Genomic DNA, 26,377 nt, shown 5'->3' with positions numbered 1-26,377 from the left:
TACTTTCGTTCATAATTAATCACGTCTAAATTAATTTTTTTGCTCATTTTATTCAACTATGCCTAATGCCTAATCTAAATCATTACTGAATTTGAATTTCAGATCTTTATCTTTTTTTTTACAAATCTCTTTTCTATTCAATTCTTATTAATGTTTTATTATTCTTTAACTAGTATAATTTTTAACTAAAATTTAATTTTCACTCGTAAAAATTTTAATCATCCCAAAGTTTTTATGATACAGTTTTCCCAAATTATAATTTTGAGATATTCATGATTACAACATAATGCCTAATGATTTCCTATCAAATTTTCGTTAATACTTTCAATTCTAAAACCTACTTTCGCTCTCAAATTTTTGTTGTCAAGAAACCCAATTTATTTCAAATTGACATCATTTTAATTCCATTATGACATTTCTTTTTGACAAGTCTGAAGAAATTACTTGATTCATTTTCGAGCTTCTCATATTTAGGATCAAATATTTCATATTTTTATTAGCCATTTATCATATCTAGCTAATAAAACATAAATTACTACCACAGGAGAATAGCGATGATCCATTCGCATTTTTATTATCTGATTAACATAACTGCACTCTTCATTAATCGCTATATTTGTAAAAAGAATCTGAGTACAATGAAAAATTCAACAAATTAAGGGTGCACACAAGAGGATCATGTAAACTTCAGAATTTAGAACCTTATTTTTAGGCATTATCTTGGCTACCTATTTAGGCTCGAAAAGCAAAAAATATCAAAAAATACAACTTGACTCCATTATGACCCTTTCATGGAGGTAGTTTTTATCCGCTAGTATTTTCCCTTTGAATCTCTTTACAATTCGAAATCAAATTCAAAACTCAGTAGAAGAAAGGAAGAATCGACTTACTACGGTTGTAATACGAATAAATACATATCTTTAATTATTTTTATTTACATAATAATTGTTTGAAGCTCATATTCCGTCAAATTTTTAAATAAAAACATTAAAATGTTGAAAATGTTCATATATTTTAATAGGGTTTTGGCACTTTATTGAGGAATTACTACATACATAGTCGAACTGAACTTGATGGGCGCGTAAAGGGTTGGCGTCCTAAGGCGTCCTGATGTAAACTATTCAATATTTGAGAAGTTTACACCATAATTGAATAGTTTATGGCGTCCTGAGAGGAGATTTCAATGGGTATGGCGTCCTAAAAATAGAAGAAAATGATTTTTTCTCGATTTTTCTAGAAATTGAATTTTTTTTTAAAAAAATCAAAACGTATACATTCAAGAAAGACTATAAATGAAGATTTTTCTATTTTTTTTTCATTCTAAAACATCTTTTTTTGGATAATTTTTTTTTTAATAAATATGTAAGAAAGATTGAAGAAAAAGTAAATTTACTTTAAGAAAATTCGTTTTACATGATGTAAGACCCATAACAACTATAAATATTCAATTATTTAAAATAAAAAAAGAAAAACAGATTAAATGTATCTCACATCAAAATCCATTGACCTAAGGATGTTAAGTTTCTGTTTTTAAAAGTTGATATTTTTTTTTTAATTTTAAGAAAATTAATAGCATGTTATTAGACAATAGGAGTGTAATGATATTGACTAAACAGAAATGAGAGAATAGAGATATAATTTTGATAAGCAATATTGCGAACAAATTCTGAAGTAAAATCGCGATCAATAATTGAAAATTACGACCATGTACTGAAAAATGACGATCGAATTGAATGAATAGAATTATATCTAAGAAAAAATAAATTGTATTTAGAAGATGAACAAAGAAAGGTGTATACTAAAAATCATTTAACAATAAATGGAAATAAAACGAAATTGTTAAAAGAAAAAAATGAAAATTGTTAAATAATATATTATTTTTAGTCATAAGAATAAAAATATAGTAGTTATAAAAGGAATTAGACTTCATATATCAATTCTTTTTCTCTGTAGATGTGGAACGTTTGCTTTTCGATCTCTTTCGATGAACTTGAAAATATAAGTTATTATCGCTGAGAATCCTTTCCGAAATAGGAGCTTTACGTTTAGGAGGATTGTCGGATGAATTTTGTTTTTTATTGTTTGATTTTGTTGTTATGGAAGATTTTTTCTTATTTTTTCAGAATTTTGCTTGCTATTAACTGAAACTTGTTTTGACGGCCCAACAATAGCATTTGTAGTAGGAAGAATTCCCAATAACGAGCGCATTTTCGATAATTGTTTTTCAATATGATCAAGAAGGTCCAGCTTATGTTCTAGATTACTAGACATTTGATTTGTAGAAGGATGGTTTTGATTTTCTGGTTCTAAATCTGTAGAGTCTGCAATATTTGAATTTTCGGAGCGAATTGGAGCATCTGAACCTTGATTTGTATCGGCTTGCTCAAAATTAGTTTGAATTGGAGTGGGTGAATTAAAATCTGGATGATTTAATGTAGTTAGTATACAATTCATCAGTACGGTGGCACTGCGTTCCACCATACTCATGATATGTCAATCTGACACTTTACAAAACCACTAACGTATATTTTACATCGCAGATGCAATATTTCTAATAACCTTAAACTGTTCTGTCACGTAAAGTATTTATCACATAAACCACCTCATCTCACCTCTCTGTACATTATATATTGTGCGCAGGTCATTGCCCATGGCAACTCCCCGCGACACAATACACGTGCATGAAAAAAATAAACGTTCTCACTAACGTTCTCACTAACGTTCTCACTAACGTACACACTAACGTTTTCACTAACGTTCTCACTAATGTTCTCACTAACGTACACACTAACGTTCTCACTAACGACTTCACTAACGTTCTCACTAACGTTCTCATAAATTTTCCTCAATATCTTCATCATCAGTGTTAACCCTATTGTAGTCATACTTGAAGCCATAAACTTTCTCTAACTTCTTAACGTACAATTTACATAACTTACCTTCGTCATCGTATGGTTTAATGATATAACTATTTCTATCTTTATACACAGTCAATGAAAAGTCAACTGGTCTCGGATGTATTTGAAAGAACATGTTATGCTCAGGAAGGAAGAATAAATGTTTAAATGTATGTTTGTTATACTGTGGAATTCGAATGAGTTGCTTTTGTTCTGTCATTACATCCAAATAAAAATTTTCAGTAAAAATAAAACTAACGAAATATTTTATTCCTCACTGTCGTCTGCTTTCTTCAACTCTTATAACTTCTTCTTAAGTTCAGCAATGTTGTCCTCATGAAGTTTAATCTTTCTCAAAATTCCTTCTTTATCTAATGGTTGCTTTATCTTTCTAAACTGAACTCTACCATCTTTCATAGTATGAATGTAAAAACCTTCTGGAATAGTTCCTGATTTAATGTATTCTACCAAAAACTTTTGCTTCATTGCTTCAGTGACTTTAGTCGTCATTTTACTCTAAGGTGAAGCTAGCACAGCGATAATGGATTTCATGACTTTTAGTATTTCATGCAATCTTAACAGATAGCCTTACAAGTACTTCCAGTGTCCCTAGCTGTCCCTCCTTTTTATATAACTCCATGACATTTATAATCTCGCGAAACTTAACAGGTAGCATAACAGATTAAAATCAGATGAGGTTTTGAACCAAAATTTCTAAGCAACGTTGTCAAGGATTTTGAGGAACTAGGGACAGAGTGTGGCAAAGTCCATGATTTAATTTATCTTCATCTGTTTCATCAGCTATCTCATCTAATATGCCAATATTTTATTCAGAGTATATAAGAATTTCCGAAAAAGTGACACCCAAAAAGTGACACTTTCAATAGGGAGTAACACTTAAAAAGTGACAATTTAAAATTCACAATAAATAAAAATAATAAATTTTTTAGTCTATTAAATTATTCTTTTCTTTGAAATCCTCTAAAAATTCTTCGAAATGTTCTAAAATATAATCTGGAGAATTATAACAAAATTCATTAATTTCTAACATATACGTATCTAACAATTCATTTGGAATTTCAAACGATCTTAAATATGTAATTGAATTTTGTATCTTCTCATTTATTTGAGAAAGTTTTTCTTCAGCATTTTCCAATAAAAATCTTAATGGATTCAAATTGGCTTCTTGATTCTGAACAAAATTTAATACTTGGTATAAACGTGATTGAACTTCTCTTTTCAATTTTGTTTTATAATCTGTCAATCGAGGCTCGCGAATTCTAATTGAAGGAATAAAACCTGTTTGAAGTAAATCGTTTTTAATACGATAAAAGTAATTGGGTGCAACTTCTTCTAAAAGATTTTTGACAAAAACATCAATTCTTTGATTTTTAACGCAGCCAAAATCGTGATATTTTATCTTTTTAAATAAAGATTCAGAAACGTTATTCACAACGGTTAATTCATTTGGTCTGGCAGCGGCTATCCACATCATAGCCAACAATTCCTTATACAAAATTCAAAAACTTGGTGCAATCAGAACTGATTGCACCCAAGTTTTTGAACTTTCTTGAGGAATTAAAGGGTGAGAGATTTATAGTCTATCTATATATCTCCCACCCTCTAATTCCCTCCCTGACAGCGGGAAATTTTGTCTGAATGTTAAACTATTCAGACAAAGTTTCCCACTGTTTGCGAAGGAATTGTTGGCTATGATGTACTGATCATGAATCAGTACATCATAGCCAACAATTCCTTATATAAAGTTCAAAAACTTGGGTGCAATCAGAACTGATTGCACCCAAGTTTTTGAACTTTCTTGAGGGAATGGAAGAGTAAGAGGTATACATTATGAATATATACCTCTTACCCTTCCATTCCCTCTCTGACAGCGGAAAACTTTGTCTGAATGTTAAACTATTCAGACAAAGTTTCCCGCTGTCAGCGAAAGAATTGTTCCATCTGGTGCATAGAGTGTGAATCTATGCACCAAATGGAGCAAGTCCCTCGCGAAATTGCCAAAACTTGCGTCGCATTTCAAAGATTGCGACCCAAATTTTGGCGATTTCTAGTAGAGATGGAGTATTTTGAGTCACTGACCTATATTGCAGTGGCTCAAAGGGCTCCATCTCTACTTTGAAGCAAGGAAACTTTCCTCGAAATTTTGATAATTTGAAGAAAGTTTTCAAGCAATTAACAAAGGATTACTCGCTATGAGGTAAAAATTCTAGATTTTCACCTCATAGCGAGAGCTTCCCTTTCATTGCTTGAAAACTTTCCCCAGCTTCAAAATTGGGGAAAGGGCTGTAAAGTCGACTCCGATACCAGCAGGTACCAGAGTATTTAAAAGAGAAGCCCTCGTACGAGTTTCTATGAAGACCTTCTCATTCAAGAAGATCTTAATAGAAAATCGTACGAGGGCATTGGAAACTCGCGTCTGGTACATGTTGGTACCAGAGTGTTTGAGATTTGAAGACTCTGGTACTAACATGTACCAGAATTTATGATGAATTTAAGATGGACCATTATAAAATGGTAGCGGTTTGTTTCAAAAAATTTTAGATGAGATTTGCATAGATATAGATTATATGATTTATACATATGAAAAATAATATATAAAAATATAATTTTGAGATAATTATGTAAATAATATTTTAAATATTTGAATTTGAGGTATAATTTTATAGTAAAATATATTATAAAGAGTATTTATATAAATATTGTAAAATAATATAAGTAATAAAAATTGAGACCCCCTCCCTGTTTTTGATGTTTTGTCACTTTTTCGGTAATTCTTATTGTTTCAGAGTGTGGCAAAGTCCATGATTTAATTTATCTTCATCTGTTTCATCAGCTATCTCATCTAATATGCCAATATTTTATTCATAACTCGTGGCAAATTCACTAACTTTCATTATGTTCATCTGCATGCTTCATCTGATAGAAAGTATGACTTTCATTAACTCTGTGAGATAATGAAAACTACTAGGGACAGAGACCATGGCAAAGTTTATGACTTTCATTATTTCCAGAACTTAATGAAAACTACTAGGGACAGAGACCATGGCAAAGTTCATGATTTAATTTATTCTCTCACTAACAACAAACACAAACTCCAACACTAACATCAAGTACTAACTTCAGCACAAATGACAAACACTAACAACAAACACAAACTCCAACACTAACGACAAAAATAAATGTCCTCACTTCTTAACAAAGTAATATGTGCTTCTTACACCACCATAGCTCAAACGTTTCTTTTCAAACATCGATTGAAACTTATTTTGAGCCATTGGCTTTAGTCTCTTTTTCTTCAAATACGCCAAGAAATCTTCTTCACATCTTTTCACTTCATAGCCTTCTTTAAACTCCTCCTTGTTAAGTTCTATGAAATCCTTTATATCATTCTTTGTTGCAATGGCTTCTTCACGAACAACATCGTGAACTATTTCATCATTGCATTCATGTATGACCTCCTCACTGTTCTCATGAACTATTTCAACACTGTTCTCATGAACGACCTCCTTACTGTCTTTCATAAGCGTTTCAAAGTCTCCTTTACTCATTACTTCAATCTCATGCTGTTCACAGTAGTACTTAAACTCACTGTATATGTCTTTGTTGTATGTTATATTGCTTCCCATGTACTCCATGAATTTTTCAAGCACTTCCTCATAATTCACTGTTTCTTTCTTTCCACGACCTTCTAATATCATACTTGCTTCGTAAATATAACTTCTTGCAGAACCATCTCGCTTTCTACTTCTCTTCACAAATTCTCTCATCTTGCCACCAAATACATTTGAACTACATGCAAAGAATTCATTCTCCTTCGCAAATTCTTTATATCTTCTGTAGCACTCTGTACAATTCCATCCGGATACAAACTTTTCATAGAACTCCTCGTAAAACATTTGGTAAGGTGTTTTGTTCATTTCGATGAGTTCTTGTTTAGCCCTGGTGAATGGTATCTTCCTTACATCAAATTCACTTAAATCTTTCTTCATGAAGTACGTCAGTAAGTTTGAATAAAACTCTTCATTAAAGCTTTCAATGAGATTTGAGAAATATTCGTAATTTCCTTTGTATCTGCTGCTTACGTCAATGACAACAAATCTTCTGTCGTCTTTGTCAATCTTTACTGAGTTGAAGTTGTTAGATATCATGATGATATTACAAACATTCTCTATCTTTCTTACTGGCTGACACTTCTGATTTAAGTCCAACTGAGTCTCTGTTACTATTGACTTTAGTGCGTCGTGGTTCATGACCTTAGACGTATCGCATGAGCTTAGTTCATTGCATACGATGAGCTTCATGTTCTCAATAGCAGCATTGAATCTACCAACCACATTCTCTATTGCCGTTATATTATTGTTGGCGTACTTGCTAATGAGCTCGCATAGAACATTACTAAGTACATTCTTACCAGTTCCTTGCTTTCCTATTAACAAAAGTACTGTTCCAGTCTTTCCACAAGGATTTTGAACGATGTAGGCGAACCAGTTCAAAACATACTCATAAAGCTCTTCATCCTCATTACATATGACATCGTGAACATGTTTCAAATATCCTTCAATAACGCTTTCATCTACTTCATTCAGTACCTCATACTCATATCCTCTGAAATAGCTGTAAATGTCATCTCTTTCGTCAAAGAATCTCATGCCTGACTTCATAAGATAGTTCTTGTTCTGACCCGCTTCATAAATCATCAGTGCGTTCACATCCTTCTCCTCAATACGTCCTACATAAACACTCTTCATGAGCTTATTGAATTCCTTGCTATCTACTGACACAAGTGTTGTTGTGTCTCGTATTCCATCATAATCTTTCACTAGATATGTCATACGTGCTCCGTCAATAACAACAACACATCTTCTTAAGTCATTTATAACACTAGCTATGTCAATACCTTCTTCACTCATGTACTTATTTTTCCTCAAGTCCTTTAGTGTGAAAGTGTCTCTAAGTCTATTTCAAGCAATTCATTTACACATCCTTTGCAATACTTCTCTATAAAATATTTCTGTCGTTCTTTACTAAGTTTCTTAACAGCTCTGAAGAACCATGTGTTTTGACTCAAACATCCTTCACAACTTCTCTCATTCATTCCTAGTTCTTTCATGTCATTATCTTCAACCTCTATGGTCTCATTGACTAAGGTCAAAGGGTTCTTAGTCATTGCTGGTCTTATCTGAAACAATGTTTGTGCAACAGGTTTAACTAGTTCAGCAACGTCCTTCCTTAATATGAATAGCTGTTTCCACTCATCTTTGCTAACAGTTCTTTCATAACCACTGACAGTAATGATTTCATTTGCTGACCTTAGACACTTATGTTCTATCATTTGTATTGCTTTTGTGTAAGGCTTTCGTGAGCAGCATAAGGTTGTATATGTCATTCCTGCAATGTTCATTCATGCCAATAGTACTAAATCCTTTCTTTGCTGTTGAGTGCATAATATCCATTAGTTCCTGTGTTCGTATTGCTGTCTCATAAAAATACAACAAGACCTTTGTCATCTATGACGTACTTACCGAAAACATTGCTTATATTCTTTAACCATGAAATAACATCCTCATTCATGCTGTCAAACATGAAGTAGTCTTACATACTCTTCACTTATAAGATACTCCACAAAATACTTGTTAAGCTCTATGTCCTCGTGAGCGATTTCATTAGGTTTGATATTAGTTCTTTTGTCATTGCTGTCATGTACTTCACTCTCATAGTTCCTTTCAATAGCGTAAAAATACTTCATTGTTTCATAACTGCTCTAAATTCTGTTCAAAATTCGTACAACATAACTTTTTAACATTAGTGAAAGAACATGAGCGAAACAACAACATCTAACATTACAGAAGAAGTCAATGACAATACCGATGAAAACATTACAGAAGGAGCTAGTGAAAATATTGACGAGTTCAGTGAGGAAGAAGATATTGAGGACGTCAATGAGAACGTTAGTGGGGAACAAACTCAATGGGAAACATTGAGAAATCATGAAGATTATGAGATTTGTACGACATATCCTTTTACTATTCGTCGAAAGAAAAACAAACATATTAAGAGTGAATGCTTAAATAATCATGGTTATATTGAGCTTAGTTTAAACAACAAAACGCATTTAAAGCATAGAATTATTGCAGAACAGTGGATTGAAAATCCAAACAATTTGAAAGAAATAGACCATATAAATCATGATAGAACGGACAACAGAATCTCAAACCTTCATTGGTGTTCTAGATCTGAAAACAATAGAAATAAAAGCAAGTATGGCGATATAGTTTATGAGTTCGTTGATGAAATATCTGACGAAGCTGTTGAAATAACAGCTTATGGTAAGCATTCGTTTGAGTTCTACTACTATGTTGAGAATGAGGACGCATTCTATTATTATACAGGTCTTAACTATCGAAAACTTCATATAAACTTTACAAAAACAGGTGCTGCTTATGTTTGTATGATAGATACAGAAAACAAGAGTGTAATTTTATTCATAAACAAATTCAAACGCTTGTACGGCTTCATGTAGGACAAACATTATTTTTCAACACTAACGCCAACACTTAGGACAAACATTCATGACTAACATTACTGTATAACATAGACACTTTGACAAAACTTCTTCGTATATGTTTTGTCAAAACTTCATCGTAAATGTTTTGTCAAAACTTCTTCGTATATGTTTTGTCAAAACTTCATCGTAAATGCTTTGTCATGATTTCTTCGTAAATGTTTTGTCATGACTTCATCGTATATGCTTTGTCAAAACTTCATCGTAAATGTTTTGTCATGACTTCATCGTAATGAACGTAAATGTTTTGTCATGACTTCATCGTAAATGTTTTGTCATGACTTGATCGTAAATGTTTTGTCATGACTTCATCGTAAATGTTTTGTCATGACTTGATCGTAAATGTTTTGTCATGACTTCATCGTAAATGCTTTGTCATGATTTATTCGTAAATGTTTTGTCATGACTTCATCGTAAATGTTTTGTCATGACTTCATCGTAAATGTTTTGTCATGATTTCATCGTAATGAACGTAAATGTTTTGTCATGATTTAATCGTAAATGTTTTGTCATGACTTCATCGTAAATGTTTTGTCATGATTTCATCGTAAATGTTTTGTCAAAACTTCATCGTAAATGTTTTGTCAAAACTTCATCGTAAATGTTTTGTCATGACTTCATCGTAAATGTTTTGTCATGACTTCATCGTATATGCTTTGTCAAAACTTCATCGTAAATGTTTTGTCATGATTTAATCGTATATGCTTTGTCATGATTTCATCGTAAATGTTTTGTCATGACTTCATCGTATATGTTTTGTCATGATTTCATCGTAAATGTTTTGTCAAAACTTCATCGTAAATGTTTTGTCAAAACTTCATCGTAAATGTTTTGTCATGACTTCATCGTAAATGTTTTGTCATGACTTCATCGTATATGCTTTGTCAAAACTTCATCGTAAATGTTTTGTCATGACTTCATCGTAATGAACGTAAATGTTTTGTCATGACTTCATCGTAAATGTTTTGTCATGACTTCATCGTAATGAACGTAAATGTTTTGTCATGACTTCATCGTAATGAACGTAAATGTTTTGTCATGACTTCATCGTAAATGTTTTGTCATGACTTCATCGTAAATGCTTTGTCATGACTTCATCGTAAATGTTTTGTCATGATTTCATCGTAATGATCGTAAATGTTTTGTCATGACTTCATCGTAAATGTTTTGTCATGATTTCATCGTAATGAACGTAAATGTTTTGTCATGATTTAATCGTAAATGTTTTGTCATGACTTCATCGTAAATGTTTTGTCATGACTTCATCGTAAATGTTTTGTCATGACTTGATCGTAAATGTTTTGTCATGACTTCATCGTAAATGCTTTGTCATGATTTATTCGTAAATGTTTTGTCATGACTTCATCGTAAATGTTTTGTCAAAACTTCATCGTAAATGTTTTGTCATGATTTCATCGTAATGAACGTAAATGTTTTGTCATGATTTAATCGTATATGCTTTGTCATGATTTATTCGTAAATGTTTTGTCATGACTTCTTCGTATATGTTTTGTCATGATTTCATCGTAAATGTTTTGTCAAAACTTCATCGTAAATGTTTTGTCAAAACTTCATCGTAAATGTTTTGTCATGACTTCATCGTAAATGTTTTGTCATGACTTCATCGTATATGCTTTGTCAAAACTTCATCGTAAATGTTTTGTCATGATTTAATCGTATATGCTTTGTCATGATTTCATCGTAAATGTTTTGTCATGACTTCATCGTAAATGTTTTGTCATGACTTCATCGTATATGCTTTGTCAAAACTTCATCGTAAATGTTTTGTCATGATTTAATCGTATATGCTTTGTCATGATTTCAGCGTAAATGTTTTGTCATGACTTCATCGTAAATGTTTTGTCAAAACTTCATCGTAAATGTTTTGTCATGATTTAATCGTATATGCTTTGTCAAAACTTCATCGTAAATGTTTTGTCATGACTTCATCGTATATGCTTTGTCAAAACTTCATCGTAAATGTTTTGTCATGATTTCATCGTAATGAACGTAAATGTTTTGACATGATTTCTTCATCGTATATGCTTTGTCATGATTTCTTCATCGTAAATGTTTTGTCATGATTTCATCGTAATGAACGTAAATGTTTTGTCATGATTTCTTCATCGTATATGCTTTGTCATGACTTCATCGTATATGCTTTGTCATGACTTCATCGTAAATGTTTTGTCATGATTTAATCGTATATGCTTTGTCATGACTTCATCGTATATGCTTTGTCATGACTTCATCGTATATGTTTTGTCATGATTTCATCGTAAATGTTTTGTCAAAACTTCATCGTAAATGTTTTGTCATGATTTCTTCATCGTAAATGTTTTGTCATGACTTCATCGTATATGCTTTGTCATGATTTCTTCATCGTAAATGTTTTGTCATGATTTCATCGTAATGAACGTAAATGTTTTGTCATGATTTCTTCATCGTATATGCTTTGTCATGACTTCATCGTATATGCTTTGTCATGACTTCATCGTATATGCTTTGTCAAAACTTCATCGTAAATGTTTTGTCATGATTTAATCGTATATGCTTTGTCATGATTTCAGCGTAAATGTTTTGTCATGATTTCATCGTATATGTTTTGTCATGATTTCATCGTAAATGTTTTGTCAAAACTTCATCGTAAATGTTTTGTCAAAACTTCATCGTAAATGTTTTGTCATGATTTAATCGTATATGCTTTGTCATGATTTCAGCGTAAATGTTTTGTCATGACTTCATCGTATATGCTTTGTCATGATTTCTTCATCGTAAATGTTTTGTCATGATTTCATCGTAATGAACGTAAATGTTTTGTCATGATTTCTTCATCGTATATGCTTTGTCATGACTTCATCGTATATGCTTTGTCATGACTTCATCGTATATGCTTTGTCAAAACTTCATCGTAAATGTTTTGTCATGATTTAATCGTATATGCTTTGTCATGATTTCAGCGTAAATGTTTTGTCATGATTTCATCGTATATGTTTTGTCATGATTTCATCGTAAATGTTTTGTCAAAACTTCATCGTAAATGTTTTGTCAAAACTTCATCGTAAATGTTTTGTCATGACTTCATCGTAAATGTTTTGTCATGACTTCATCGTATATGCTTTGTCAAAACTTCATCGTAAATGTTTTGTCATGACTTCTTCGTATATGTTTTGTCATGATTTCATCGTATATGTTTTGTCATGATTTCTTCGTAAATGTTTTGTCATGACTTCATCGTATATGCTTTGTCATGACTTCATCGTATATGTTTTGTCATGACTTCATCGTAAATGTTTTGTCAAAACTTCATCGTAAATGTTTTGTCATGATTTCTTCATCGTAAATGTTTTGTCATGACTTCATCGTATATGCTTTGTCAAAACTTCATCGTAAATGTTTTGTCATGATTTCATCGTAATGAACGTAAATGTTTTGTCATGATTTAATCGTATATGCTTTGTCATGATTTATTCGTAAATGTTTTGTCATGACTTCTTCGTATATGTTTTGTCATGATTTCATCGTAAATGTTTTGTCAAAACTTCATCGTAAATGTTTTGTCAAAACTTCATCGTAAATGTTTTGTCATGACTTCATCGTAAATGTTTTGTCATGACTTCATCGTATATGCTTTGTCAAAACTTCATCGTAAATGTTTTGTCATGATTTAATCGTATATGCTTTGTCATGATTTCATCGTAAATGTTTTGTCATGACTTCATCGTAAATGTTTTGTCATGACTTCATCGTATATGCTTTGTCAAAACTTCATCGTAAATGTTTTGTCATGATTTAATCGTATATGCTTTGTCATGATTTCAGCGTAAATGTTTTGTCATGACTTCATCGTATATGTTTTGTCATGATTTCATCGTAAATGTTTTGTCAAAACTTCATCGTAAATGTTTTGTCATGATTTCTTCGTAAATGTTTTGTCATGACTTCATCGTAAATGTTTTGTCATGACTTCATCGTAAATGTTTTGTCATGATTTCTTCATCGTAAATGTTTTGTCATGACTTCATCGTAAATGTTTTGTCATGACTTCTTCGTAAATGTTTTGTCATGATTTCATCGTATATGTTTTGTCATGATTTCTTCGTAAATGTTTTGTCATGACTTCATCGTATATGCTTTGTCAAAACTTCATCGTAAATGTTTTGTCATGATTTAATCGTATATGCTTTGTCATGACTTCATCGTATATGCTTTGTCAAAACTTCATCGTAAATGTTTTGTCATGACTTCTTCGTATATGTTTTGTCATGATTTCATCGTAAATGTTTTGTCATGATTTCTTCGTAAATGTTTTGTCATGACTTCATCGTAAATGTTTTGTCAAAACTTCATCGTAAATGTTTTGTCATGACTTCATCGTAAATGTTTTGTCATGACTTCATCGTATATGCTTTGTCAAAACTTCATCGTAAATGTTTTGTCATGATTTCTTCATCGTAAATGTTTTGTCATGACTTCATCGTATATGCTTTGTCAAAACTTCATCGTAAATGTTTTGTCATGATTTCATCGTAATGAACGTAAATGTTTTGTCATGATTTAATCGTATATGCTTTGTCATGATTTATTCGTAAATGTTTTGTCATGACTTCTTCGTATATGTTTTGTCATGATTTCATCGTAAATGTTTTGTCAAAACTTCATCGTAAATGTTTTGTCAAAACTTCATCGTAAATGTTTTGTCATGACTTCATCGTAAATGTTTTGTCATGACTTCATCGTATATGCTTTGTCAAAACTTCATCGTAAATGTTTTGTCATGATTTAATCGTATATGCTTTGTCATGATTTCATCGTAAATGTTTTGTCATGACTTCATCGTAAATGTTTTGTCATGACTTCATCGTATATGCTTTGTCAAAACTTCATCGTAAATGTTTTGTCATGATTTAATCGTATATGCTTTGTCATGATTTCAGCGTAAATGTTTTGTCATGACTTCATCGTATATGTTTTGTCATGATTTCATCGTAAATGTTTTGTCAAAACTTCATCGTAAATGTTTTGTCATGATTTCTTCGTAAATGTTTTGTCATGACTTCATCGTAAATGTTTTGTCATGACTTCATCGTAAATGTTTTGTCATGATTTCTTCATCGTAAATGTTTTGTCATGACTTCATCGTAAATGTTTTGTCATGACTTCTTCGTAAATGTTTTGTCATGATTTCATCGTATATGTTTTGTCATGATTTCTTCGTAAATGTTTTGTCATGACTTCATCGTATATGCTTTGTCATGACTTCATCCTATATGTTTTGTCATGATTTCATCGTAAATGTTTTGTCATGACTTCATCGTATATGCTTTGTCAAAACTTCATCGTAAATGTTTTGTCATGACTTCTTCGTATATGTTTTGTCATGATTTCATCGTATATGTTTTGTCATGATTTCTTCGTAAATGTTTTGTCATGACTTCATCGTATATGTTTTGTCAAAACTTCTTCGTAAATGTTTTGTCATGATTTCATCGTAATGAACGTAAATGTTTTGTCATGACTTCATCGTATATGCTTTGTCAAAACTTCATCGTAAATGTTTTGTCATGATTTCATCGTAATGAACGTAAATGTTTTGTCATGGTTTAATCGTATATGCTTTGTCATGATTTCTTCGTATATGCTTTGTCATGACTTCATCGTATATGCTTTGTCATGATTTCTTCGTATATGCTTTGTCATGACTTCATCGTAAATGCTTTGTCAAAACTTCATCGTAATGAACGTAAATGTTTTGTCATGATTTCATCGTAATGAACGTAAATGTTTTGTCAAAACTTCATCGTAAATGTTTTGTCATGATTTCATCGTAATGAACGTAAATGTTTTGTCATGATTTAATCGTATATGCTTTGTCATGATTTCTTCGTATATGCTTTGTCATGACTTCATCGTATATGCTTTGTCATGATTTCTTCGTATATGCTTTGTCATGACTTCATCGTAAATGCTTTGTCAAAACTTCATCGTAAATGTTTTGTCATGACTTCTTCGTATATGTTTTGTCATGATTTCATCGTATATGTTTTGTCATGATTTCTTCGTAAATGTTTTGTCATGACTTCATCGTATATGCTTTGTCATGACTTCATCGTAAATGTTTTGTCATGATTTCATCGTAAATGTTTTGTCATGATTTCATCGTAAATGTTTTGTCATGATTTCATCGTAATGAACGTAAATGTTTTGTCATGATTTAATCGTATATGCTTTGTCATGATTTATTCGTAAATGTTTTGTCATGACTTCTTCGTATATGTTTTGTCATGATTTCATCGTAAATGTTTTGTCAAAACTTCATCGTATATGCTTTGTCAAAACTTCATCGTAAATGTTTTGTCATGACTTCATCGTAAATGTTTTGTCATGACTTCATCGTATATGCTTTGTCAAAACTTCATCGTAAATGTTTTGTCATGATTTAATCGTATATGCTTTGTCATGATTTATTCGTAAATGTTTTGTCATGATTTAATTGTATATGCTTTGTCAAAACTTCATCGTAAATGTTTTGTCAAAACTTCATCGTAAATGTTTTGTCAAAACTTCATCGTAAATGTTTTGTCATGACTTCATCGTAAATGTTTTTGTCATGACTTATCGTATATGCTTTGTCAAAACTTCATCGTAAATGTTTTGTCATGATTTAATCGTATATGCTTTGTCATGATTTCATCGTAAATGTTTTGTCATGACTTCATCGTAAATGTTTTGTCATGACTTCATCGTATATGCTTTGTCAAAACTTCATCGTAAATGTTTTGTCATGATTTAATCGTATATGCTTTGTCATGATTTCAGCGTAAATGTTTTGTCATGACTTCATCGTATATGTTTTGTCATGATTTCATCGTAAATGTTTTGTCAAAACTTCATCGTAAATGTTTTGTCATGATTTCTTCATCGTAAATGTTTTGTCATGACTTCATCGTATATGCTTTGTCAAAACTTCATCGTAAATGTTTTGTCATGATTTCTTCATCGTATATGCTTTGTCATGATTTCTTCATCGTAAATGTTTTGTCATGATTTCATCGTAATGAACGTAAATGTTTTGTCATGATTTCTTCATCGTATATGCTTTGTCATGACTTCATCGTATATGCTTTGTCATGACTTCATCGTAAATGTTTTGTCATGATTTCTTCGTATATGCTTTGTCATGATTTCATCGTATATGCTTTGTCATGACTTCATCGTATATGTTTTGTCATGATTTCATCGTAAATGTTTTGTCAAAACTTCATCGTAAATGTTTTGTCATGATTTCTTCATCGTAAATGTTTTGTCATGACTTCATCGTAAATGCTTTGTCAAAACTTCATCGTAAATGTTTTGTCATGATTTCTTCATCGTAAATGTTTTGTCATGACTTCATCGTAAATGTTTTGTCATGACTTCATCGTATATGCTTTGTCAAAACTTCATCGTAAATGTTTTGTCATGATTTCTTCATCGTATATGCTTTGTCATGATTTCTTCGTATATGCTTTGTCATGACTTCATCGTATATGCTTTGTCAAAACTTCTTCGTAAATGTTTTGTCATGATTTCATCGTAATGAACGTAAATGTTTTGTCATGATTTCATCGTAAATGTTTTGTCATGACTTCTTCGTAAATGTTTTGTCATGATTTCATCGTATATGTTTTGTCATGATTTCTTCGTAAATGTTTTGTCATGACTTCATCGTAAATGCTTTGTCAAAACTTCATCGTAAATGCTTTGTTATGACTTCATCGTAAATGTTTTGTGAAGAATATAGCAACCGCCTGAATTCAGACGGTTGCTTTTTATACAAAATTCACGCAGGAAAATTCTTGAGTTTTGGTTGAAAGAATACGGTCAAGCCAAAAGTGGCTCGACCTCAAAACAAACATTTTATGAGCTTACTAAGGCGTTATGAATGAATTCAAAGGTATTTGGATACATCCTGACCTCGTTCATTTTGTTGCTGAATTTACACCAAAAATAATGTTTAGGGTAGATGGTTTTTAGGTGTCACTACGTCATCATGTCACCAGGTTAATTAACTTCTCTTAAAATTACTGACAACATGACATTTAGACAACAGTCCAGGAAATAAACTTCATCGTAAATGCTTTGTCATGACTTCATCGTATATGCTTTGTCATGACTTCATCGTATATGCTTTGTCAAAACTTCATCGTAAATGTTTTGTCATGATTTAATCGTATATGCTTTGTCATGATTTCATCGTAAATGTTTTGTCATGACTTCATCGTAAATGTTTTGTCATGACTTCATCGTATATGCTTTGTCAAAACTTCATCGTAAATGTTTTGTCATGATTTAATCGTATATGCTTTGTCATGATTTCAGCGTAAATGTTTTGTCATGACTTCATCGTATATGTTTTGTCATGATTTCATCGTAAATGTTTTGTCAAAACTTCATCGTAAATGTTTGTCATGATTTCTTCGTAAATGTTTTTTCATGACTTCATCGTAAATGTTTTGTCATGACTTCATCGTAAATGTTTTGTCATGATTTCTTCATCGTAAATGTTTTGTCATGACTTCATCGTAAATGTTTTGTCATGACTTCTTCGTAAATGTTTTGTCATGATTTCATCGTATATGTTTTGTCATGATTTCTTCGTAAATGTTTTGTCATGACTTCATCGTATATGCTTTGTCATGACTTCATCCTATATGTTTTGTCATGATTTCATCGTAAATGTTTTGTCATGACTTCATCGTATATGCTTTGTCAAAACTTCATCGTAAATGTTTTGTCATGACTTCTTCGTATATGTTTTGTCATGATTTCATCGTATATGTTTTGTCATGATTTCTTCGTAAATGTTTTGTCATGACTTCATCGTATATGTTTTGTCAAAACTTCATCGTAAATGTTTTGTCATGATTTCATCGTAATGAACGTAAATGTTTTGTCATGACTTCATCGTATATGCTTTGTCAAAACTTCATCGTAAATGTTTTGTCATGATTTCATCGTAATGAACGTAAATGTTTTGTCATGACTTAATCGTATATGCTTTGTCATGACTTCTTCGTATATGCTTTGTCATGACTTCATCGTATATGCTTTGTCATGACTTCTTCGTATATGCTTTGTCATGACTTCATCGTAAATGCTTTGTCAAAACTTCATCGTAATGAACGTAAATGTTTTGTCATGATTTCATCGTAATGAACGTAAATGTTTTGTCAAGACTTCATCGTAAATGTTTTGTCATGATTTCATCGTAATGAACGTAAATGTTTTGTCATGATTTCATCGTATATGCTTTGTCATGATTTCTTCGTATATGCTTTGTCATGACTTCATCGTATATGCTTTGTCATGATTTCTTCGTATATGCTTTGTCATGACTTCATCGTAAATGCTTTGTCAAACATAAACGTAAATGTTTTGTCATGACTTCTTCGTATATGTTTTGTCATGATTTCATCGTATATGCTTTGTCATGATTTCTTCGTAAATGTTTTGTCATGACTTCATCGTATATGCTTTGTCATGACTTCATCGTAAATGTTTTGTCATGATTTCATCGTATATGCTTTGTCATGATTTCATCGTAAATGTTTTGTCATGACTTCATCGTAATGAACGTAAATGTTTTGTCATGATTTCATCGTATATGCTTTGTCATGATTTAATCGTAAATGTTTTGTCATGACTTCTTCGTATATGTTTTGTCATGATTTCATCGTAAATGTTTTGTCAAAACTTCATCGTAAATGTTTTGTCAAAACTTCATCGTAAATGTTTTGTCATGACTTCATCGTAAATGTTTTGTCATGACTTCATCGTATATGCTTTGTCATGATTTCATCGAAACTAAACGTAAATGTTTTGTTCTGACTTCATCGTATATGCTTTGTCAAAACTTCATCGTAAATGTTTTGTCATGATTTAATTGTATATGCTTTGTCAAAACTTCATCGTAAATGTTTTGTCAAAACTTCATCGTAAATGTTTTGTCAAAACTTCATCGTAAATGTTTTGTCATGACTTCATCGTAAATGTTTTGTCATGACTTCATCGTATATGCTTTGTCAAAACTTCATCGTAAATGTTTTGTCATGATTTAATCGTATATGCTTTGTCATGATTTCATCGTAAATGTTTGTCATGACTTCATCGTAAATGTTTTGTCATGACTTCATCGTATATGCTTTGTCAAAAACTTCATCGTAAATGTTTTGTCATGATTTAATCGTATATGCTTTGTCATGATTTCAGCGTAAATGTTTTGTCATGACTTCATCGTATATGTTTTGTCATGATTTCATCGTAAATGTTTTGTCAAAACTTCATCGTAAATGTTTTGTCATGATTTCTTCATCGTAAATGTTTTGTCATGACTTCATCGTATATGCTTTGTCAAAACTTCATCGTAAATGTTTTGTCATGATTCTTCATCGTATATGCTTTGTCATGATTTCTTCATCGTAAATGTTTTGTCATGATTTCATCGTAATGAACGTAAATGTTTTGTCATGATTTCTTCATCGTATATGCTTTGTCATGACTTCATCGTATATGCTTGTCATGACTTCATCGTAAATGTTTTGTCATGATTTCTTCGTATATGCTTTGTCATGATTTCATCGTATATGCTTTGTCATGACTTCATCGTATATGTTTTGTCATGATTTCATCGTAAATGTTTTGTCAAAAACTTCATCGTAAATGTTTTGTCATGATTTCTTCATCGTAAATGTTTTTGTCATGACTTCATCGTAAATGCTTTGTCAAAACTTCATCGTAAATGTTTTGTCATGATTTCTTCATCGTAAATGTTTTGTCATGACTTCATCGTAAATGTTTGTCATGACTTCATCGTATATGCTTTGTCAAAACTTCATCGTAAATTTTCATGATTTCTTCATCGTATATGCTTTGTCATGACTTCATCGTATATGCTTTGTCATGACTTCATCGTATATGCTTTTCAAAACTTCTTCGTAAATGTTTTGTCATGATTTCATCGTAATGAACGTAAATGTTTTGTCATGATTTCATCGTAAATGTTTTGTCATGACTTCTTCGTAAATGTTTGTCATGATTTCATCGTATATGTTTTGTCATGATTTCTTCGTAAATGTTTTGTCATGACTTCATCGTAAATGCTTTGTCAAAACTTCATCGTAAATGCTTTGTTATGACTTCATCGTAAATGTTTTGTGAAGAATATAGCAACCGCCTGAATTCAGACGGTTGCTTTTTATACAAAATTCACGCAGGAAAATTCTTGAGTTTTGGTTGAAAGAATACGGTCAAGCCAAAAGTGGCTCGACCTCAAAACAAACATTTTATGAGCTTACTAAGGCGTTATGAATGAATTCAAAGGTATTTGGATACATCCTGACCTCGTTCATTTTGTTGCTGAATTTACACCAAAAAAATAATGTTTAGGTAGATGGTTTTTAGGTGTCACTACGTCATCATGTCACCAGGTTAATTAACTTCTCTTAAAATTACTGACAACATGACATTTAGACAACAGTCCAGGAAATAAACTTCATCGTAAATGCTTTGTCATGACTTCATCGTAAATGTTTTGTCATGACTTCATCGTATATGCTTTGTCATGATTTCTTCGTATATGCTTTGCCATGACTTCATCGTAAATGTTTTGTCATGACTTCATCGTATATGTTTTGTCATGATTTCATCGTAAATGTTTTGTCATGACTTCTTCGTATATGTTTTGTCATGATTTCATCGTAAATGTTTTGTCATGACTTCATCGTATATGCTTTGTCATGACTTCATCGTAAATGCTTTGTCATGACTTCTTCGTATATGTTTTGTCATGATTTCATCGTAAATGTTTTGTCATGACTTCATCGTATATGCTTTGTCATGACTTCATCGTAAATGCTTTGTCAAAACTTCATCGTAAATGCTTTGTCAAAACTTCATCGTAAATGCTTTGTCAAAACTTCATCGTAAATGCTTTGTCATGATTTCATCGTAAATGTTTTGTCATGATTTCATCGAAACTAAACGTATATGCTTTGTCAAAACTTCATCATATATGTTTTGTCATGATTTCATCGTAAATGTTTTGTCATGATTTCATCGTAAATGTTTTGTCATGATTTCATCGAAACTAAACGTATATGCTTTGTCATGATTTCATCGTAAATGTTTTGTCATGATTTCATCGTAAATGTTTTGTCATGATTTCATCGAAACTAAACGTATATGCTTTGTCAAAACTTCATCGTATATGCTTTGTCAAAACTTCATCGTAAATGTTTTGTCATGACTTCTTCGTATATGTTTTGTCATGATTTCATCGAAACTAAACGTATATGCTTTGTCAAAACTTCATCGTATATGCTTTGTCAAAACTTCATCGTATATGCTTTGTCAAGATTTCATCGTATATGCTTTGTCAAAACTTCATCGTATATGTTTTGTCATGACTTCATCGTAAATGTTTTGTCATGATTTCATCGAAACTAAACGTATATGTTTTGTCATGACTTCATCGTAATGAACGTATATGTTTTGTTATGACTTCTTCGTAAATGCTTTGTCATGATTTCATCGAAACTAAACGTATATGCTTTGTCAAAACTTCATCGTAATGAGTGTAAATGACCCAAAAATAATGTTTATGTTAGAATGTTAGATCTAACACCTTTTCTAACATGTTTTCTAACATGGAGGATTTCATTAGATATACACATTCTTCCTTCATTTCATTCTATACACAATTTACATCATAGACGATTTAATAGATATAATACTTTACTGTTTCATCTGATATAAACATTATTTGGTGAAAGTATCCTAAAAATATTTGATGGACTTTAACTAAAATAATGTTTAGGGTAGATATGTATATCTAATGAAATCCTCCATGTTAGAAAACATGTTAGAAAAGGTGTTAGATCTAACATCATAACAATAAGCTGCATTTAATGCTTAATTCAACACATTCATTTATGTTAGTTAGTTCATGTTTGACAAAGTCTTTACGTTTATATCGAGGTCATTTACACCCATTTCGACATAAAGTTCATTCATTTTCAATGAAATCCTCCATGTTAGAAAACATGTTAGAAAAGGTGTTAGATCTAACATTCTAACATAAACATTATTTTTGGGTCATTTACACTCATTACGATGAAGAAGTCATGACAAAACATTTACGATGAAGTCATAACAAAGCATATACGTTTATTTCGATGAAATCATGACAAAACATATACGTTTAGTTTCGATGAAATCATGACAAAGCATATACGATGAAATCATGACAAAACATTTACGATGAAATCATGACAAAACATTTACGAAGAAGTCTTGACAAAGCATTTACGAAGAAGTCTTCACAAAACATTTACGATGAAGTCATAACAAAGCATTTACGATGAAATTTTGACAAAGCATATACGATGAAGTTTTGACAAAGCATATACGTTTAGTTTCGATGAAATCATGACAAAACATTTACGATGAAATCATGACAAAACATTTACGATGAAATCATGACAAAGCATATACGATGAAGTTTTGACAAAGCATATACGTTTAGTTTCGATGAAATCATGACAAAACATTTACGATGAAGTCATGACAAAACATATACGATGAAATCATGACAAAACATTTACGATGAAGTTTTGACAAAACATTTACGATGAAGTTTTGACAAAGCATATACGATGAAGTCATGACAAAACATTTACGATGAAATCATGACAAAACATATACGAAGAAGTCATGACAAAACATATACGAAGAAGTGAAACAATAAGAATTACCGAAAAAGTGACAAAACATCAAAAACAGGGAGGGGGTCTCAATTTTTATTACTTATATTATTTTACAATATTTATATAAATACTCTTTATAATATATTTTACTATAAAATTATACCTCAAATTCAAATATTTAAAATATTATTTACATAATTATCTCAAAATTATATTTTTATATATTATTTTTCATATGTATAAATCATATAATCTATATCTATGCAAATCTCATCTAAAATTTTTTGAAACAAACCGCTACCATTTTATAATGGTCCATCTTAAATTCATCATAAATTCTGGTACATGTTAGTACCAGAGTCTTCAAATCTCAAACACTCTGGTACCAACATGTACCAGACGCGAGTTTCCAATGCCCTCGTACGATTTTCTATTAAGATCTTCTTGAATGAGAAGGTCTTCATAGAAACTCGTACGAGGGCTTCTCTTTAAATACTCTGGTACCTGCTGGTATCGGAGTCGACTTTACAGCCCTTTCCCCAATTTTGAAGCTGGGGAAAGTTTTCAAGCAATGAAAGGGAAGCTCTCGCTATGAGGTGAAAATCTAGAATTTTTACCTCATAGCGAGTAATCCTTTGTTAATTGCTTGAAAACTTTCTTCAAATTATCAAAATTTCGAGGAAAGTTTCCTTGCTTCAAAGTAGAGATGGAGCCCTTTGAGCCACTGCATATAGGTCAGTGACTCAAAATACTCCATCTCTACTAGAAATCGCCAAAATTTGGGTCGCAATCTTTGAAATGCGACGCAAGTTTTGGCAATTTCGCGAGGGACTTGCTCCATTTGGTGCATAGATTCACACTCTATGCACCAGATGGAACAATTCTTTCGCTGACAGCGGGAAACTTTGTCTGAATAGTTTAACATTCAGACAAAGTTTTCCGCTGTCAGAGAGGGAATGGAAGGGTAAGAGGTATATATTCATAATGTATACCTCTTACTCTTCCATTCCCTCAAGAAAGTTCAAAAACTTGGGTGCAATCAGTTCTGATTGCACCCAAGTTTTTGAACTTTATATAAGGAATTGTTGGCTATGATGTACTGATTCATGATCAGTACATCATAGCCAACAATTCCTTCGCAAACAGTGGGAAACTTTGTCTGAATCGTTTAACATTCAGACAAAATTTCCCGCTGTCAGGGAGGGAATTAGAGGGTGGGAGATATATAGATAGACTATAAATCTCTCACCCTTTAATTCCCTCAAGAAAGTTCAAAAACTTGGGTGCAATCAGTTCTGATTGCACCCAAGTTTTTGAATTTTGTATAAGGAATTGTTGGCTATGATGTGGATAGCCGCTGCCAGACCAAATGAATTAACCGTTGTGAATAACGTTTCTGAATCTTTATTTAAAAAGATAAAATATCACGATTTTGGCTGCGTTAAAAATCAAAGAATTGATGTTTTTGTCAAAAATCTTTTAGAAGAAGTTGCACCCAATTACTTTTATCGTATTAAAAACGATTTACTTCAAACAGGTTTTATTCCTTCAATTAGAATTCGCGAGCCTCGATTGACAGATTATAAAACAAAATTGAAAAGAGAAGTTCAATCACGTTTATACCAAGTATTAAATTTTGTTCAGAATCAAGAAGCCAATTTGAATCCATTAAGATTTTTATTGGAAAATGCTGAAGAAAAACTTTCTCAAATAAATGAGAAGATACAAAATTCAATTACATATTTAAGATCGTTTGAAATTCCAAATGAATTGTTAGATACGTATATGTTAGAAATTAATGAATTTTGTTATAATTCTCCAGATTATATTTTAGAACATTTCGAAGAATTTTTAGAGGATTTCAAAGAAAAGAATAATTTAATAGACTAAAAAATTTATTATTTTTATTTATTGTGAATTTTAAATTGTCACTTTTTAAGTGTTACTCCCTATTGAAAGTGTCACTTTTTGGGTGTCACTTTTTCGGAAATTCTTATATACTCTGAAGTCATGACAAAACATTTACGATGAAATCATGACAAAACATATACGAAGAAGTCATGACAAAACATTTACGATGAAATCATGACAAAGCATATACGATGAAGTTTTGACAAAACATTTACGATGAAGTTTTGACAAAGCATTTACGATGAAGTCATGACAAAACATTTACGATGAAATCATGACAAAACATATACGAAGAAGTCATGACAAAGCATATACGATGAAGTCATGACAAAACATTTACGATGAAATCATGACAAAACATATACGAAGAAGTCATGACAAAACATTTACGATGAAATCATGACAAAACATTTACGTTCATTACGATGAAATCATGACAAAACATTTACGATGAAATCATGACAAAACATTTACGTTCATTACGATGAAATCATGACAAAACATTTACGTTCATTACGATGAAGTTTTGACAAAGCATTTACGATGAAGTCATGACAAAGCATATACGAAGAAATCATGACAAAGCATATACGATGAAGTCATGACAAAGCATATACGAAGAAATCATGACAAAGCATATACGATGAAGAAATCATGACAAAACATTTACGTTCATTACGATGAAATCATGACAAAACATTTACGTTCATTACGATGAAGTTTTGACAAAGCATTTACGATGAAGTCATGACAAAGCATATACGAAGAAATCATGACAAAGCATATACGATGAAGTCATGACAAAGCATATACGAAGAAATCATGACAAAGCATATACGATGAAGAAATCATGACAAAACATTTACGTTCATTACGATGAAGTTTTGACAAAGCATTTACGATGAAGTCATGACAAAGCATATACGAAGAAATCATGACAAAGCATATACGATGAAGTCATGACAAAGCATATACGAAGAAATCATGACAAAGCATATACGATGAAGAAATCATGACAAAACATTTACGTTCATTACGATGAAATCATGACAAAACATTTACGATGAAGAAATCATGACAAAACATTTACGATGAAATCATGACAAAACATTTACGTTCATTACGATGAAATCATGACAAAGCATATACGATGAAGAAATCATGACAAAACATTTACGTTCATTACGATGAAATCATGACAAAGCATATACGATGAAGAAATCATGACAAAACATTTACGT

The 26,377-nt window shown here is 31.3% G+C and overlaps 3 protein-coding genes across 3 annotated transcripts, besides 8 other annotated features; 1 reads left to right on the top strand and 2 right to left on the bottom strand.

The window, feature by feature from the left end:
• Nucleotides 1–1,075: 1,075 nt before the first annotated feature.
• Nucleotides 1,076–2,436: a mobile genetic element.
• A 1,294-nt stretch (nt 2,437–3,730) lies between these two features.
• Nucleotides 3,731–3,760: a terminal%2Cinverted (terminal inverted repeat of MuDR-2_TvMULE3 transposon ID:TVAGG3_0277730).
• Nucleotides 3,731–5,702: a mobile genetic element.
• Nucleotides 5,675–5,702: a terminal%2Cinverted (terminal inverted repeat of MuDR-2_TvMULE3 transposon ID:TVAGG3_0277730).
• A 401-nt stretch (nt 5,703–6,103) lies between these two features.
• On the bottom strand, nt 6,104–6,553 carry TVAGG3_0277720 (uncharacterized protein; the record flags this gene model as incomplete). Its single annotated transcript, XM_051228762.1, has 1 exon — nt 6,104–6,553. The coding sequence occupies one exon, from the start codon at nt 6,551–6,553 to the stop codon at nt 6,104–6,106; it is 450 nt and encodes a 149-aa protein (XP_051098492.1).
• Nucleotides 6,554–6,589: 36 nt separating this feature from the next.
• Nucleotides 6,590–8,109: a mobile genetic element.
• TVAGG3_0277710 (uncharacterized protein) lies at nt 6,901–7,828 on the bottom strand (the record flags this gene model as incomplete). The annotated part of the gene is made up of 1 exon (XM_051228761.1): nt 6,901–7,828. A coding segment is annotated over one exon (928 nt), but the record flags the coding sequence as incomplete, so codon positions are not given.
• Nucleotides 8,110–8,733: 624 nt separating the features above from the next.
• TVAGG3_0277690 (His-Me finger endonucleases family) lies at nt 8,734–9,438 on the top strand (the record flags this gene model as incomplete). Its single annotated transcript, XM_051228760.1, has 1 exon — nt 8,734–9,438. One exon carries the CDS (start codon nt 8,734–8,736, stop codon nt 9,436–9,438), a length of 705 nt encoding a protein of 234 aa, XP_051098490.1.
• Nucleotides 9,439–23,256: 13,818 nt separating this feature from the next.
• Nucleotides 23,257–23,284: a terminal%2Cinverted (terminal inverted repeat of MuDR-2_TvMULE3 transposon ID:TVAGG3_0277680).
• Nucleotides 23,257–25,228: a mobile genetic element.
• Nucleotides 25,199–25,228: a terminal%2Cinverted (terminal inverted repeat of MuDR-2_TvMULE3 transposon ID:TVAGG3_0277680).
• Nucleotides 25,229–26,377: the final 1,149 nt, after the last annotated feature.

The sequence above is a fragment of the Trichomonas vaginalis genome, chromosome V, assembly GCF_026262505.1.
Source record: "Trichomonas vaginalis G3 chromosome V, whole genome shotgun sequence".
NCBI lineage: Eukaryota > Parabasalia > Trichomonadida > Trichomonadidae > Trichomonas > Trichomonas vaginalis.
Note: the sequence above shows the minus strand (reverse complement) of the source record. Positions and strands in the feature narration are given on the sequence as shown.